Here is a 14,712-nt window from a genome sequence, read left to right as displayed (position 1 = left end):
ATGTAAGCTTGTGTGGGGTTTATATGATTTAACTAGACAATCAGAAAACTCACCATGATAAGCCCTCTCATACTATATGCTGCAAACTACATGTGTGCAACAGTGTATATGTATATCAATATTTTATTAAAGTGTTACCAAACCCCCTGCAGTGTTTAAAAGAAACACATTACTTTAAATGTGTTGTACCCTGCTTTGTCCATATTGCAGCAATTTCTTTAACATATTCCTGTTTTTTGGGGGGTTTTTTGTAAACCTAATTTTTTTTCAACTAATATTAGTTGAAAAAAAAGTTTCTCTGGAACGTTCACCAGGAAAATTCTCTCTTCTAAACACGTATGCACTTCATGCTCCCTCCTGCAACAATTCTGGTGCTCCAAATGAATGGCATACTGTGGGAATAGAAAACCACCATTTTTGCAGGAAGGAGCGTGATCTAGATACATTGTGATACCTGGAGATTCTTTTTCCTTATTTGTGAACGTTCCTGACTAAATATTGAGAAATGTATTGCAGAGTTGATTTATGACCCATAATGTGTGATTAGAAAATTCAAGAGGAGTCAGGAATATGTTTAAAAATAGAACACTGTGATAGACAAAATGGGACACAGCAAATGTAACAAAGTTTCTTGTAAACCTTGCAGAGTGTTCTGTAACACTAACTTGTACTGTTGTCCAAGGCCATCATTAATATCTGACATATTTAATCAAAATATCAACATTTAACACCTAGATGTGTTACAACTAAAAGAACACCACGTCTAGGCGTCGCCCACCTTTTTCTTGGCAGAGTGTTGAATGAGCTCTGTGATTAACACTTTGTCCTGCTGCAGCCTCCTCTTCATCAGTTTGGAGCAGTTGATGTTGACAGCCTCCAGGATGTGTGAGGTGTTGTATTCCACAAAAGGGCGGCTATCAATGAGAAGCACCCTGCCTGTGCCACTCTCCAGACGGGCCACCAGACTCTCTGCTGCCATCCCCTCAACTCCGCTCTTCAGTTCCGCCATGGTACTAAAACAGTCCTGTCTCTCTCCCCCTCACTCGCCTTCTTTCACAATCTAGAACAATGACGTAAGTAGAAAGGTCCTCAGGGAATAAACAGTTTCATTGTGTCAGAGATGCATGATGTCATGCTGGTGAAGCCCAGCAGAAGAAAAGCAGAGGCCATTTCAAAAGGAATAAAATGTTCAAAAGGAAATCGCTGCTCTATGTGTGCGTGTTTGTTTTATTTTCTTTGGTTGTTTTAAAAAAAAAAAAAAAAAAAAAAAAAAACAGGATCCCTGCCAAACAGTAAGATGATACCGCAGTTGCTGCTTCAACACCACATCTGATTCAGAGGAAGATGTTTGGGGGGGTGGGGAGAGTTTCACACCATCGCACAATTGGGACAAAAGACACTTCAGGCAGCCTGGGGATTACATCATTCTGCACCCTTATCCAGTCTATTCTTCACACTTAAGTATTTATCTGCAAAGAGAAGATAAAAAGGCATGTATTTTTAGTTTGTGCCGTGTTCAGGTTTTGATTATGAGTGGCCATTATTTGTGACTCAACCGCCTTCCCTCTCAGTCTTGACAACAATGTTTTTAGAAACTTTGAAATGTCTTCAATGTGGCACCTCTTCTACTAATCTGAAGGCTATTCATAATATTCTGAGCAACTGTGTTTATAAAAGTAGGGTGTGACTGCAATACTACACTCACCAATGCTTTAGGGACCATGTTATTAACTGCTACTGTAGCAATAAAGTAAGTAAAGAAAATCAGGTGGTTTAAGTTTTGTTTCTTAGGGGTTCTACTTCAAGAAACCAGCCAAGACCACAATGCTGTGGAACAGCCACTTGCTTCACAACTAACTATTTATAGGTATTGCAGTAATGTACAGAAGAATTAAGGCATTTACAATGACATGGCATTTTAGAGTCTGTAGCAGGGTAGCATTGCGGTCAAGGCTCGTCAGCGGCAAGAAAGCAAACCCAGAGTCAGACGCTGCAGTTTTGGGTGCTGTTGTGCACGTTTATTATACACAACAGAAAGCACAGGGGCCAAAATAAAATAACACTACTGCTCAGGCTGGGCATTGCCCTTCACTAAACAGTCCATAACACAAACACAATTCAAAAACTCAACCTACTCTCCACCAAACAAAGGATTTCTCTCCTTCTTACACCATGTGACTGGCACTTGATTGATGATCCATTATTCAACTAAGACATAGCAACATTCCACACGTGTATTCAGCAGGGATGGAATTAACCCTAGCCCTGCGAAACTTAAATAAAACACATCACCTCACTATTTACACCAGCCCTGCCACATTCCTCCTCCTTGTGCAACTACATTTTGAGCTGTTCCCCACCTCATCGCATATGCTGTTTTTTAAGTTTAGTAATGGGTCAACTTACTATCTACTGGTGACCACAGTTCAGTCCTGGGCAACCCGCGGGGGTGCAAAAATGTTGAAACTGTTCTTCAGTGGAAGAATATTCTCCCATTCATGGGTTTCTGCCCTAGTCCCAGAATAATTTATGCAGCAGAGAAAAAAAAAGAGCCGTGAGGTGGGGGTCTGATCATGGAATGTTGTAACTGCATCCTGTATTTCTGAATTAGAAACATTCGAGTCAATGAAGAAAATCCTATCAGATAGCTTTCACAAAATATCCCAGTGGTATTCTTAATGAGAAGAGTGTGTATAGAGCAGTTTAGCTGGGTTGTTTTTCTTTCTTAGCAACAGTGGCACATATAGGGGAAAAAACGTGAAAAAATGTGAGCAAAATCCTTTAAAAACACAGTCAAAAGGTACATCCAGCAAAAGAATCATCAAGTCTTCGCTGTGTGCTTCAGTTAAACGGCTTCTCGGAGTTGAGAATGCGATTGAGCACTGAAACCACATTCGCATTCCACTGTAGAGACGGGTATGACAAGGGCTATGTTTGAAAGTCTTGAACTGTGGGAAAATATCCGCATAGTCTGTTGTCAATGCCTGACAAGTACATGTGAAGTTCAATCCGCCGTGGTTCTTTATTGCGAGTTCAAAAGGGCAGAAATTCATTTGTTAAGTCGTCAGCATCTGTAACCAGCGGTATGCCTTGGGTCTCTGCACAAAAAACATTGAATCAGATGTTCCAAAGCTTCTTTTCCGTAGGCGCGTAGTTCCCTACCATCAGTCGGAAATGCCACCTGGTTAAAAACAACGTCGAAAGCATTGATCGTGTCAGAAGGCACAAACCTGCTCTCAAGGTTTGATCCGAGTTCTTGAATAACTTCCAGTCTCGTGGCTTTATAGTTATTTACATTTGTCTGACAAGAGAACTTAAGTTTGTGTCCCTTGAAGTGCTGGTCTTTGATCTCTCGCTCAGTCTGCCTCTCTGTCACCGCTAGAGGGAAGTAAATCACCAAGCAAATCTAAACTGTCTTTACTGACGGTTTGATCAGGCCAAGGTTTACATTCTCTAATTGAAAGAATTTATTGAGTCTGTCCATGATGGGCATCACATCAAGTAACATGTATGTGGTGGGATAGTCCGCTGTTGTAGAACACATGTAATTTTATTGGTTATAGTTTCAGGCAAGTCAAAATGACCAATCAGCTGAGAAGCAGCTTTGATTTCATGTAGCATACATAAAAAAATCTATTTCTCCTTAATATTTACATTGACTGTTTCATTAATGAAAATTCCAGCAAAAGAACTTGCACTTACTTCCTGGATAATTTCTTCCCTTACACACTCGGCTAAGGCATGCTGCATGCGTGTCACAGGTGAGTGATGTCTATATAAAATCATCAAGTTTGAGGTTTGTATTTAAGCTCTGAAGTCGCGTTGGAGAGAACTTCTCATTTGTTATCTCTTCTTGCCCCATCCAATAGACTGAGCGCCTGGTAATCAGACGGGATTCTGAGCTCTGTTTTTTACCTTCACCTACAAGCGTTTTCATTTTTTTCTGCATTCCTATAACAGCATCGCCATGTTTGTGCCTTTTAAGCGAAGATTCTTGAAAATCTGTACATCCGCGTGTATATGCATTTTTCTGCACAGAAACTTTTCACAAACGTGACAGTAAATTTTGCCGTCTCGATAAACAAGCCTCAAGTATCTCTTCTCCCATTCAGAGTTATATGAACTGATTTTTCACTTGCGTTTTTCTGCATTATTGCCTACTGCTTTGGTCACTGATGTACTCACACACTCTCCTGCAGTAGTAGAAGGCTGCTGATCTTTTTCATTAGATGCTGACTGCTTAGAAAAGAAACTCCCGATCGACATCTGCTTTGCCATTTTGACACACACTAGTCTGACCGCCACAAACGTCTGAAAAGCAATACAGTACTCAGGCTTAATGCTGCCACCTTCAGGAGTGTACTTGGTAAATGCTGTTTTAATTTTTTTTGTTTAAGTATTTTCATCTGCATCCTGTGAAACGCACGACAAAATATTTTTCCATCCATTGGACTTAATTTACATCTAGGATGCAACATTTTGCATTAACGCAACCTCTGACTGCTGGTACATTGGATCCCCAGTAACAAATAAAAAAATCCTATTTTATTTGTGTTTAATATATATATTATAAAACTTAGGAGGGCTCCAATTGACACCAGATGTGTCCTTCTCTCCAGCAAAGCATTTTATAATGTGCCCTATGAAAACTACAGACTGCCAGTAATGCAAATGGTTCGTATTCCCCATGTCTTTATAAGGCTGCATGGTTTATTATTTTAAGCGACACGTCATCATAACTTGCCATTATTCCTAAAATGAAGGCAGCTGTGTTATTTTTATTTTTCTGCGTGAGGTAAGTGTGCTGTATAATAACAGATAGCATTTAAATAAAACATCAGGAAATAACTAGTTTTAACCATGTATCAGAGAAAAAATAAAAATAAAAATGACGAGCCTGTAAACCTAGTGCCAGCAATAATGCTGCCTTTGCCACTTTTTAATTTCATAAAGCAAAAATGTTTATTAAAACCACCAAATGATTGATTGTGTTCACTGTTAAATAAAAGCAAAATCCTACTCGTTATATTCTAATTTTTTGTGTGCGTTTTGTGCGACGGGGGAGGGGGCAAGTAGATTTTTCTCGCATTTTGTCCTATGGACAAGTTTTTCTTTTTTAATTCCACACCCCCATACCAGTATTTTGGATTTGAGCTCAGTTCATAGACTATGATAAGGTCCAGAAATACTGAAGCTATGGTTCTGCAGGAAAACGTGTATGTATCATATATGTACGTGTATATTAAGTTTATAATAAATAGATGTGCAGTAAAAAATGTTTAGCAAATAATACATGGGTGGTACACAGCGCTTTAAGGAATGTTGGTATTTATTTTTTTTATATGTGGGTTTGTTTCCTTCACTCATATATATATATTATATTATATATATATATATGGAGAATTTCTCTCCCTAAAAGAAAACTACATGGCAACACAAATTACCCAAAAGGTAGGTACTACCAAAACAGCGTGAAAAAAGGTGAGACATTTTTATTTTTCAATGGAAACCCTGCCTCTGTGTTCATTAAATTAACATTCAGCTCTCAATATGGCACAAGTCAGGAATGTATAGAGGAGTGGGAGAAATTTCATGTTATCATTGTTTACAGGAAGCAACAGAACATGAACTTTCTGTCTAGTAATTTACACTGGCTGAGACCTTGGCTCTTCTTACAACATTTTGTTTTTGCTGACCCTAAACCTAAAAGTCTTGTTTTATTAAAAACTATGAAGTAAAACTAAAACTAAAAACTTGTATGAAAAAATTCAAAAGTTTTTTTAAAGTACTGAGTATTTTTCAGTAGTCTTTGTAAAGAAGCCAAGTCTCATGAGTTAAAGCTTTGTGAAGAGCCCAATGTCTTAGTCCAATCTTGTCATCAGTTTTTTATATTTATACTCCAGGGTTAATTTTTAAGCAAAAAGGTACCGGATTTCATAGGCGCCAAGTTTCCAAATTCCCACGGTTGGGTGGTGTGCTATTATTATTTATTAATTATTAATTATTATTACTATTATTATTATTATTATTATTATTATTATTATTATTATTATTATTATTATTATTATTATTATAGTCAACATGCAAGAAGCATTTTAAAAAACGTGGGTATAAAAATACACCTATTGAAAGTCAAAACATTTTGAAATAGTTTTCCTATAAAAATAAGTTTGTGTGTGTGTGTGTCTCTGTATAGAGTTATATTAAGAACATAGTTTTACACATCGCTGCTTGTATGCAGACAGTTTAATAAAATAAATCACCTATACTTCCATTAAAAGTTAATTATTATACAGCATGCATGTATTTATGTAACCCATGCCTGGTCTGCTACCCTTTTTTCAGACCTTAATGAGTGATGACACTTTTGTTGAGAACTTGAGTACTTTTGCGTTTTGCCATTTGGAATGCAGAACCACCAGTAATATTTGTTACAGTACACTTTTGTTATTCAATTCATGGGAACAGAAAAACATTTTCTATGCATCTTGTGTATTGAGACTAGAGCGCTTTTTTGCAACAAACCCTGTTCAATTCTCACCTGTCAGACAAAAGGTGCCGGATCTGGGATCCGGTGTGATCGCACAAATTAACCCCTATTTATACTGGTATCTTGCAAGTTCACAAGCCCAAATATAGGAGTGAATTGTAACATGTCTCACATACTGTATTATGCTCACTATAAACCACCCAGTACCAGTAATATTGCCAGTTTGTGGATCAGCTGTATACCTGCCCTACTAGCCACATTTAGGCAATGCAAAAACCTTTCATTAAATTATTAGCATGTTGTGGCCATTGCCTTGATTTCAGTACAATACAAATATTGCCATTATGCATTTTTGTTTGGTTCTGAAAAATCTACAGCTACAAATATGCAGCCACGGAGCTCACAAAATTGCCAGTTTCTAAACTGTGTAACAGACCTATGGCATGTATTACTTAGTGATTACAGACCATTATCCCATAAAGTAATGAAGAATAATGTCATTATATACAGTCAGATATCAGATCAGTGTTGTTATATGGTATATCCAGCATTAGTGATTTTTTTTTTTTTTTTTTACATTTTCCTTAACTCACTTTGTAACTGTGCAAGATAGCATTTAAAAGCACCAGCACCCCATTATGTCAGTTTACGACATTCTTAGAGCCATCTGTACGACAGACATTGGTTCCTATATTCAGTTAAAGAATGTTTTTATGATCATATTTTATTTTTTGTTAAAATAGTCAACAGTTCTTTGAGAATAGTATATCTCTCTTATTGTGTTAGGTTGAGGCATTAGCTAAAACATTTGTCTACTTGATTTAGTTACTATAGCATCACCTCTGAATATGATTGTTTAAAAAAGATTAACAAATCCTCCTTTATACTACACTTTATAAAAATGCAGACCTGATCAAGTGTGTTCTCTAACACTAGCTGTAGGGACACAAGCATTCTCAACCACTATGTTGTGCACCAATAACTCTCACTACTGGCAAACAAAATGAGAAGCATTACTAGTTGGATTTAGGCAGTGAAAATACATTACGTAAACTGTTACATCAATAACAGGGGTTATAAAAAAAACATAACATTCTGGCGCCAGTAGACATGTTTACTTTTTTTTTTTTCTCTCAGCAACGATAGTGATCGTTTCTCATTGGGTCTGGACTACATGACAATTGGTGCCTAAGTCGTATGCACGTTACTCACTGTGCTTACCATTGTTTTGCAAAATTTTGGCTTCATAATGTGGACAAGAAACAGACATTTTAGGCTTATAGAATTGTACTGTTTATTTAGTGGTAGTAACGAGCAAAACGAAGCAGATAAGTTTGGTTGAAGCCTTCAAAAAAAAAAGAGCAAAAATCTTTCTTCTGATGATCCAGAAAAAATATCGGATGAGGAGGGGAAAACAGTAAAAGCACCAAACCGTGATTCTGGCAGTAATGGCAGTGGAGTTTTAAGTGCCGTAAAATACATTGGCGGCATTGAATGTTAGAACTGCATGATCTGAATTCTGAATTCCAGGATTGAGCATGGTAAGTGCACATTTAAAATGTAATTTTATCAGTGTTTTATATTAAAGTTAAATATACATTCTCCTAATCATTAACACATCATTTCCAAGTTGTGTTATTATTGATGTTTTATTTTATTTACTGGGTGTTTTGTCACAAAAAACGAATTATACGCCATGCTTCGGGGGCGAGTAAGGATTACATTAGTTGTAGTGATGCAAGAGTAATGATTAGAAATGGAACCAGCATGAAATATGAGCGATAGTTTTTCCCCTTAGTTTAAGACTGTGTTCACACTGGGTTCGTTTAGAGGGTTTGGTCCACACAGGTACGTTTGGTGTGAAGTGTGAACAACAAAATCTGTCTGGGAAACTAACCATACCAAGTCCACCTAAAAGGTGGTCTCGGTCTGTTTGGCAAACACACCGAGTCTGGTTCACTTGCTAAATGTCAACGAGAACAACAGCCTTACTCGGTCCTTGTGCACATAGGAAACGAACAACACAAGGCAACCTGACTCGGAAGTAAACATTTTGCGCGTAGTTTACATTAGTGTTACCAGACATCCAGTGAAAACTGGGATTGTCCATTTCAGACTTAATTTGTAATTTGCTTTTTATTAAAAGTACAAAACAAAATCAGTGTGATCTACAAGTTAATAGCAGAGTAATGTATTAACACAACACGAACCTTTTGAGGGCGTATGAACGTCATCCGATCTCACAAGCCTAAAGCCAGAATCACTTTTACGCCAATCAACCCGGAGCAGAAGTGGGTGGGTTACCGATCCTGGAAGACAGAGATCCGTCCCGCTTCTTATCTACTGTGCTCTGTGTCTGGCCAGTAGGGGTCGCTGTTGCGTGATGAGGAGAACAAGTCCCTGCCGGTTTCCCACCCCCCGCCCCAGGAGCGCCAGAGCCAATGTGACACCCCCCTCAGGGTCCCCAGCAAAGTTCGGCATCTTTCTACAGCATGGATGCAAACTGGCACCGTCCAAACTGTGTGACTCATCCTGCACTCCCCGCAGCAGCGCATTAACTGGATGAGCCACTCAGAGACCACCTCAATGTTTAATTATTAAACTATTATTGTGTTATATACTGTTATTTGAATGGCTTCAGAGCTGGTATGGCATCAGTGAACTGAAGAAAAAAAAAAAGTCCCAGTTTTTCACTGTGGAAATCTGGACAGTGGGAGAAACTGAAACTGACAGAAATTTGGTCAGACACCAAAATCCAAACCAAACTGGACAAAACAAAACTCACAAAAATAAAATATATTCAGTCGTTTCTTAATTACTTTGTTTAATGCCGACAGTAGGAGAACTGTGCAGATTTGTGTAACCTGCATTATTCTCCTAGGCATTCAATACATGCAGGGGTGTGCAATTTCTGAAAAAAAAAAAAGTCCAAGGGACAAAAAAAAAAAAAAATCTACTTGCTCCCTCCCTGTAGCACAAAACACACGCAAAAAAAGTAGAATAGAACTTGTAGGATGTTGGTTTTATTTAACAGTGAACACAATCAATCAATTAGGGATTAACAGGGGCGGATCTAGCCTTGTAGCTTGACGGGTTCACTAAATTCTTCAAGATACACAAAAGGTTCCCTGTGACCTCACCTCACCTCAACAAATTTGTAACATACTTTAAGGAAATGTTCCTTTCCGTTCAGTTTGGAACACATTTGCTAGTAAATTTAAGTAACATACTAAGAGTACTACTATAATAAGCAATACTTGGGAGGTATTCAAATATAAAATAGCTTCTGCCTGTTTTGGTTTTTTTTTTCACTCTTTCTCTAAGCTGAATCTAACTCCTGATGTACAGGTGTTTGATTTTGTTGCATCACAGATACAAAACTATTACTGCTGCTTTGTGGAATTCTGGTTTTTCTTGACGTTCTTTCAGTTTTGTAACTGCTGAACCCCAGATTTTTAAAGGACTGGTGTATAACCTGTCAAGTTTCTCTCCATTTGTTTAATGTTTTTCTACCAAAATGCACACAATATTTACAGTAGGCTTAATCAATCAAAATGTTTTTTCTTTTGTTTATTTCTATTATATTTCTATTTTTATTTTTTTTGGTTTGTGGAGGGCAAGATTCTTTCCCTGCACTACTCTCACTGAAAAATAAATACATACATACACAGTGCCATTAGATTTAGTGTATTTTATTTTAAAATATGATATATATGCATTTAATTTCTATCATTAAACATATTTGGCAATCTTCATGTTTTAATAGTTTCACAAATCAATGGATTGTGCATGTCCAATAAATAACTAATATCGCTTCTGTTCAAATCTAGGGATAACTCATATATATATATATATATATATATATATATATATATATATATATATATATATATAGTAAACAGAAAACTTGGTTAGCAATACTAAAATCTAAAGATTTTTTTTTTTTGCCAGGGAAATTTTGTCTCGAAATGCTTCTAAACAGTAAACACTATTGTGTTTATTTTTTGTATCTTTACTAGATTGGTGCATTTAAAACGTCAGGTTCATGCATAAAGAAAGCAGTACCACTTATTTGCTAATTTACAAAATACATAGAAAATCCCTTATGTTTAAAAGATTAGTCTGAGTGTTGCCAGAGGCTCTCAGGCATCCATTTCTGGGTTTCTTTGTAGCCAATAGCAGATCAGTTCTTTTTCCCACAGCTAGCCAGTCAGAAGTGATGCGGTGGGACGTAAACACTTGTTTGTGTAGGTGCTAGACTTCCACAATTCAGTTTTCAGAAATTTGTGTGGCTTTCTAGAAATATAGCTGGAGTGTCTTTCTAGCAACAGAACGAACATAAGACATATAAATACATAAAAACAACTTGTCTGATGGGCAAAGTATAACGGCAAATCTTGTTGTCCCAGGCGTTGGGAGATACGAATTGCACACCCCTGACATGTATTAATTAAATTAGCGAAGTGCTCCCCCAGTGATTTCTTCCAATATGTAAGAATCTAAAACATGCTACATTAAAAACTAGAGTAATACATCAATAGCTGCCATCTTCAATACGCCTTGCAGAACAGTGTAAACATCTGGTTCACACACCATATAAACGAACCGAGTTCACTTGAAAACTGCATTGTGAACACAAATGGACTCGGTCCTGAAAAAAAAATGGAAAAGGACTAGTTCACATCCAAACGAACCAGCCTAAGTAATGTTTAGAAAGGGAAACGGTAATGCAATTTGATTGCAGTTTTCAAGTGTGACAGTGTAGGTGCTGTGAAACAAAAATGCAGCATTCTGATTGGCTGAAACACTTTCCAGCATGGTGAGGCAGTGTCTTTATCAGCATGGAGGGATGTTAGTGTGGTTCGGTTTTGCGCACCATGTGAAATATTTCTCTGGGTGCTCCTGCACACGTCCCACCCACACTCATCCACAAAACACTAAAAAAGGATTGTAGAGTGGAGAGGGGGGCGCTTGATTAGGTTGGGGTTGGATAATTTGGCGTCAGCAGGTTCTCTGGTGCTAAACTTTCAAAACAGTTTAGCACCAATTTTTAAAATGATTTGCACCTCTGAATAATGATCCATGATGTGGTACGGAACAGAAAAGTTTATTTATTTATTTATTTATTTATTAAAATCGCTCTTCCTGCAGTGATTTAGGAGGACAGATCTCAAACCCCAGTGCACTAGAGCGGCCATTTTGAAAATAACTTTGAAACAGACTAAAGACATTGGGTAGAACATTGTCAGGATGTTAACAATGAAAAGAAATTGCAGGTGCGTTACTTACAGTTGTAGCAACATGTGGGGACATAAAACGTTATATTTTTCGGAACCCCGCTACTTACTCTTTAAGAACCAACAACATAAAGTAGTGGGATAAATTAATTACTATGAACAAGATAAGCATTTATGAGTCCAACAGCCTCTTGTTCATAACTTTTCTTATGTTATGGCAGCCATCTTAAGTCACAGGTCAAATGTTAGATGTAATGAGTTTCCACAACACTGAAAATATGGAGTCAAATGGCTTATGAACTGACCACTTTCCTCACAGGGATTTTTAATAATAACGGTCATTTCAGTAATACTAATTATTTTCACAGTGCAGGAATTTCTGACAATATAAAATACAACATTCATATTTTCAGGTGCTTGGCAACTTAACTTATTTTAACTGTATATACCAAGAAAACATATTTTAGTAACATGCTGCTTTTAAAACTGAAAAGAATGAAAAAAAAGTTAAAATCCAAAGTAATTTGAGTGCAGTCAAAGTTTGTAAACCTTAATCTTGATTGTCTTACTACAGTGTTACATAATTTGCATACTCTTTGATTTATTGTTACAATTAAATATACATTGCACCTTGAGGGCAAATACTGCAAGAGCGAAAATCAAAGCTTCCTCATGGTGAGGGAATATAAGGTTACCTAACCACTAAATAGAGAAGTTATTTCTTTCTTTCTTTCTTTCTATATATATATATATATATATATGTGTGTGTGTGTATTTTCGTAATGCATTGTTTATATAATGTCAGGTTTTCTTGCTCTCAAAAGGTCAAACAGAAATAAATACAATAGCTGGCCGTCTAACCTAGATGACAAATTGCTTCTTGTGCAGATTTTATCTTCTATAGTATTGCTTTAGATTCCACATTTTGGGAAATTTAGAAGATCCTTACTTTAAAACGCGTTAAAGTTTTATTACTTTCCACAATTCTGAACATTGAGAGCAAAGTTTTTAAATGATACGATATAGATATTAATATAGACCGACAATTACATTCTCATTTATATATCAAACATTTAGAAAAGCTTTCTAGTATTCTAGTTTATACATAACTGTTTTCAAGTATAGTGATATTTGTTTTAATATTGTCAATGTCATGCATATTTCTTGTATCACATTAGTAGTTAATCAATTTCTGTATGTAATATAAGCTACACAATACGGAGTGTATCTAGTAGTACCGCGTAGATATAAGCAGCTAGCAGACAAATTTAAATATGTGACATTTCGAAATCTAACATGAAATACTGCACTACTATTATGGACCGGTAGACTTTTGAGATTACATTATGTTAAATGTAACATTTAAATTATGTTCTTGTAGTGTTTTTTTTGGTTTGGTTTTTTCAACCCAATTGTCTCAGTCCTAAAATTCTAGGTGATGCAAAACGTTTGGCCATAGCTGTAAACTTACACAACATACCCAAAACACTGCTATTTCTATTACTTTTTTGGAACACATTCCTCTGTACCATCATTACAGGTCGTATCATCAACCCAGAAAAGTGTGTCTTCACATTAACCACCAAGACAAGTCATTTTCATGGGACAATACTGATAAGCACACAGCATTAATAATTTGGGGAGGTGGAGGGGACTTTCGTATTTTCACTGTATGATTATACACGTTACATATCGCTCTTTATGGTGTCTCGAGAGTACTAAATAAAAATGATACCATTTCCAAGCAGTTTTAAACGGATTCCAGTTAACTTTAACCAGTTAACAAAATAAAACCACTCCAACGACGCTAACAGAATACTTCATTTCATAAATAAATAAATAATAATAGACGGTAAAAACTTGATATAAATGCTCTGTTTGTACATACCCGTCTCCAAAATGTACCATTATTACCCTTCAATTTCCCCAACGCCCCAAACACATGTGAAACACTTACCAGGCCCCGCTGACACACATTCAAGTTTGTCCTTTCTTTTTTTTTTTTTTTTTTTTTTTTTTGGTAACTTACTTCACTGTTCTAAAACCGGTAGCCGGATAGTCCATTTGCCCACACTCTTCTCAAATCTTAAATCTTGGAATTGGCTCCAGCTTTGACTTACGAATTAAAAACAATACAAAAAACAAACAAAAAAAACAAAACAAGAATTGAAACTAAAAGAAAAAAGAATTACTGGTCAGTAAACTTCAAGCATGGATGAGGTAATTGAGATAAAAATAAAAGGATGGCGTCATTTGAAACCAATCCCACTCTGACTAAACCGAACTTCTTAAAGGAACAAAACCATAATTTAACGTTATCATTCTATAGTTTATACATTTTTTGTTTGAAACTCTTAAAAACGAACAAGAAATTGTTACAAAATTGCAGCTTGACCTGCAGCGTTAGTTTTGGTTAATTGGGTCACTTTTAATTCTTATGTTGTTTATACTTGGTTTCTCTAAGCTTGTGCTAATAATGGGAGGAGCTCGAACGAAGCCCGAATACAGTCAAGTCAGGCTGTATTCAAATGACCTGCTAACTCGCTCATCGTAGTCACTTAACTGCCAGGGAATGTTACCAGTTCTTTGCTGAAAGCTCCGCTCTGTTGTTAACTCTTTGTTGGTTTCCCATGTGCAGAGTTGTCAGCAATGTTGGATGTTAAACATGTTTTGACAAATAGTATTGGCAAAATATAAAGATAATATAACAGAAACAAACATGTGCTAATACGATAGGTACCGTACCAGGAACAATCAAAGATAAACATACAGTAGTTCACCTATTCTTAAGGTGTCCAGACGTCACGTTTTTCCATCAAAGGTCCAGGTGTACTGTACCTAATGAATAACATTATTTTTATAAAGTGATTAACACAGGCGTACGTGCTTATTCCCCAGTGTTCCTTGCGTTTTCATTTTGTTTATCTATTCAATATGAATCTACAATTATGTGTATACGGTCATTTTTGTAGCTGTTCATTTCTG

The 14,712-nt window shown here is 36.5% G+C and overlaps 1 protein-coding gene across 4 annotated transcripts in view; it reads right to left on the bottom strand.

Moving 5' to 3' along the window:
• Positions 1-14,298, bottom strand: part of dusp16 (dual specificity phosphatase 16) — a 50,837-nt gene extending 36,539 nt beyond the window's left edge. Inside the window, exons 1-3 of one of the 4 annotated variants that reach the window (XM_058986343.1) lie at positions 13,757-14,298; positions 1,305-1,469; positions 779-1,060 (exon numbers count right to left, since the gene is read on the bottom strand). In XM_058986343.1, the coding sequence (XP_058842326.1) occupies positions 779-1,009 (231 nt within the window). In that variant the 5' untranslated portion in view covers positions 1,010-1,060; positions 1,305-1,469; positions 13,757-14,298. Of the gene's footprint in view, positions 1-778; positions 1,470-13,615; positions 13,662-13,684 lie in introns of those variants that run through there. The other 3 variants (XM_058986342.1, XM_058986344.1, XM_058986345.1) reach the window with 3 other exon arrangements.
• Between the last annotated feature and the right edge of the window lie 414 nt (positions 14,299-14,712).

The sequence above is a fragment of the Acipenser ruthenus genome, chromosome 14 (genome assembly GCF_902713425.1).
Source record: "Acipenser ruthenus chromosome 14, fAciRut3.2 maternal haplotype, whole genome shotgun sequence".
Taxonomy (NCBI): Eukaryota; Metazoa; Chordata; class Actinopteri; order Acipenseriformes; family Acipenseridae; genus Acipenser; species Acipenser ruthenus.
Note: the sequence above shows the minus strand (reverse complement) of the source record. Positions and strands in the feature narration are given on the sequence as shown.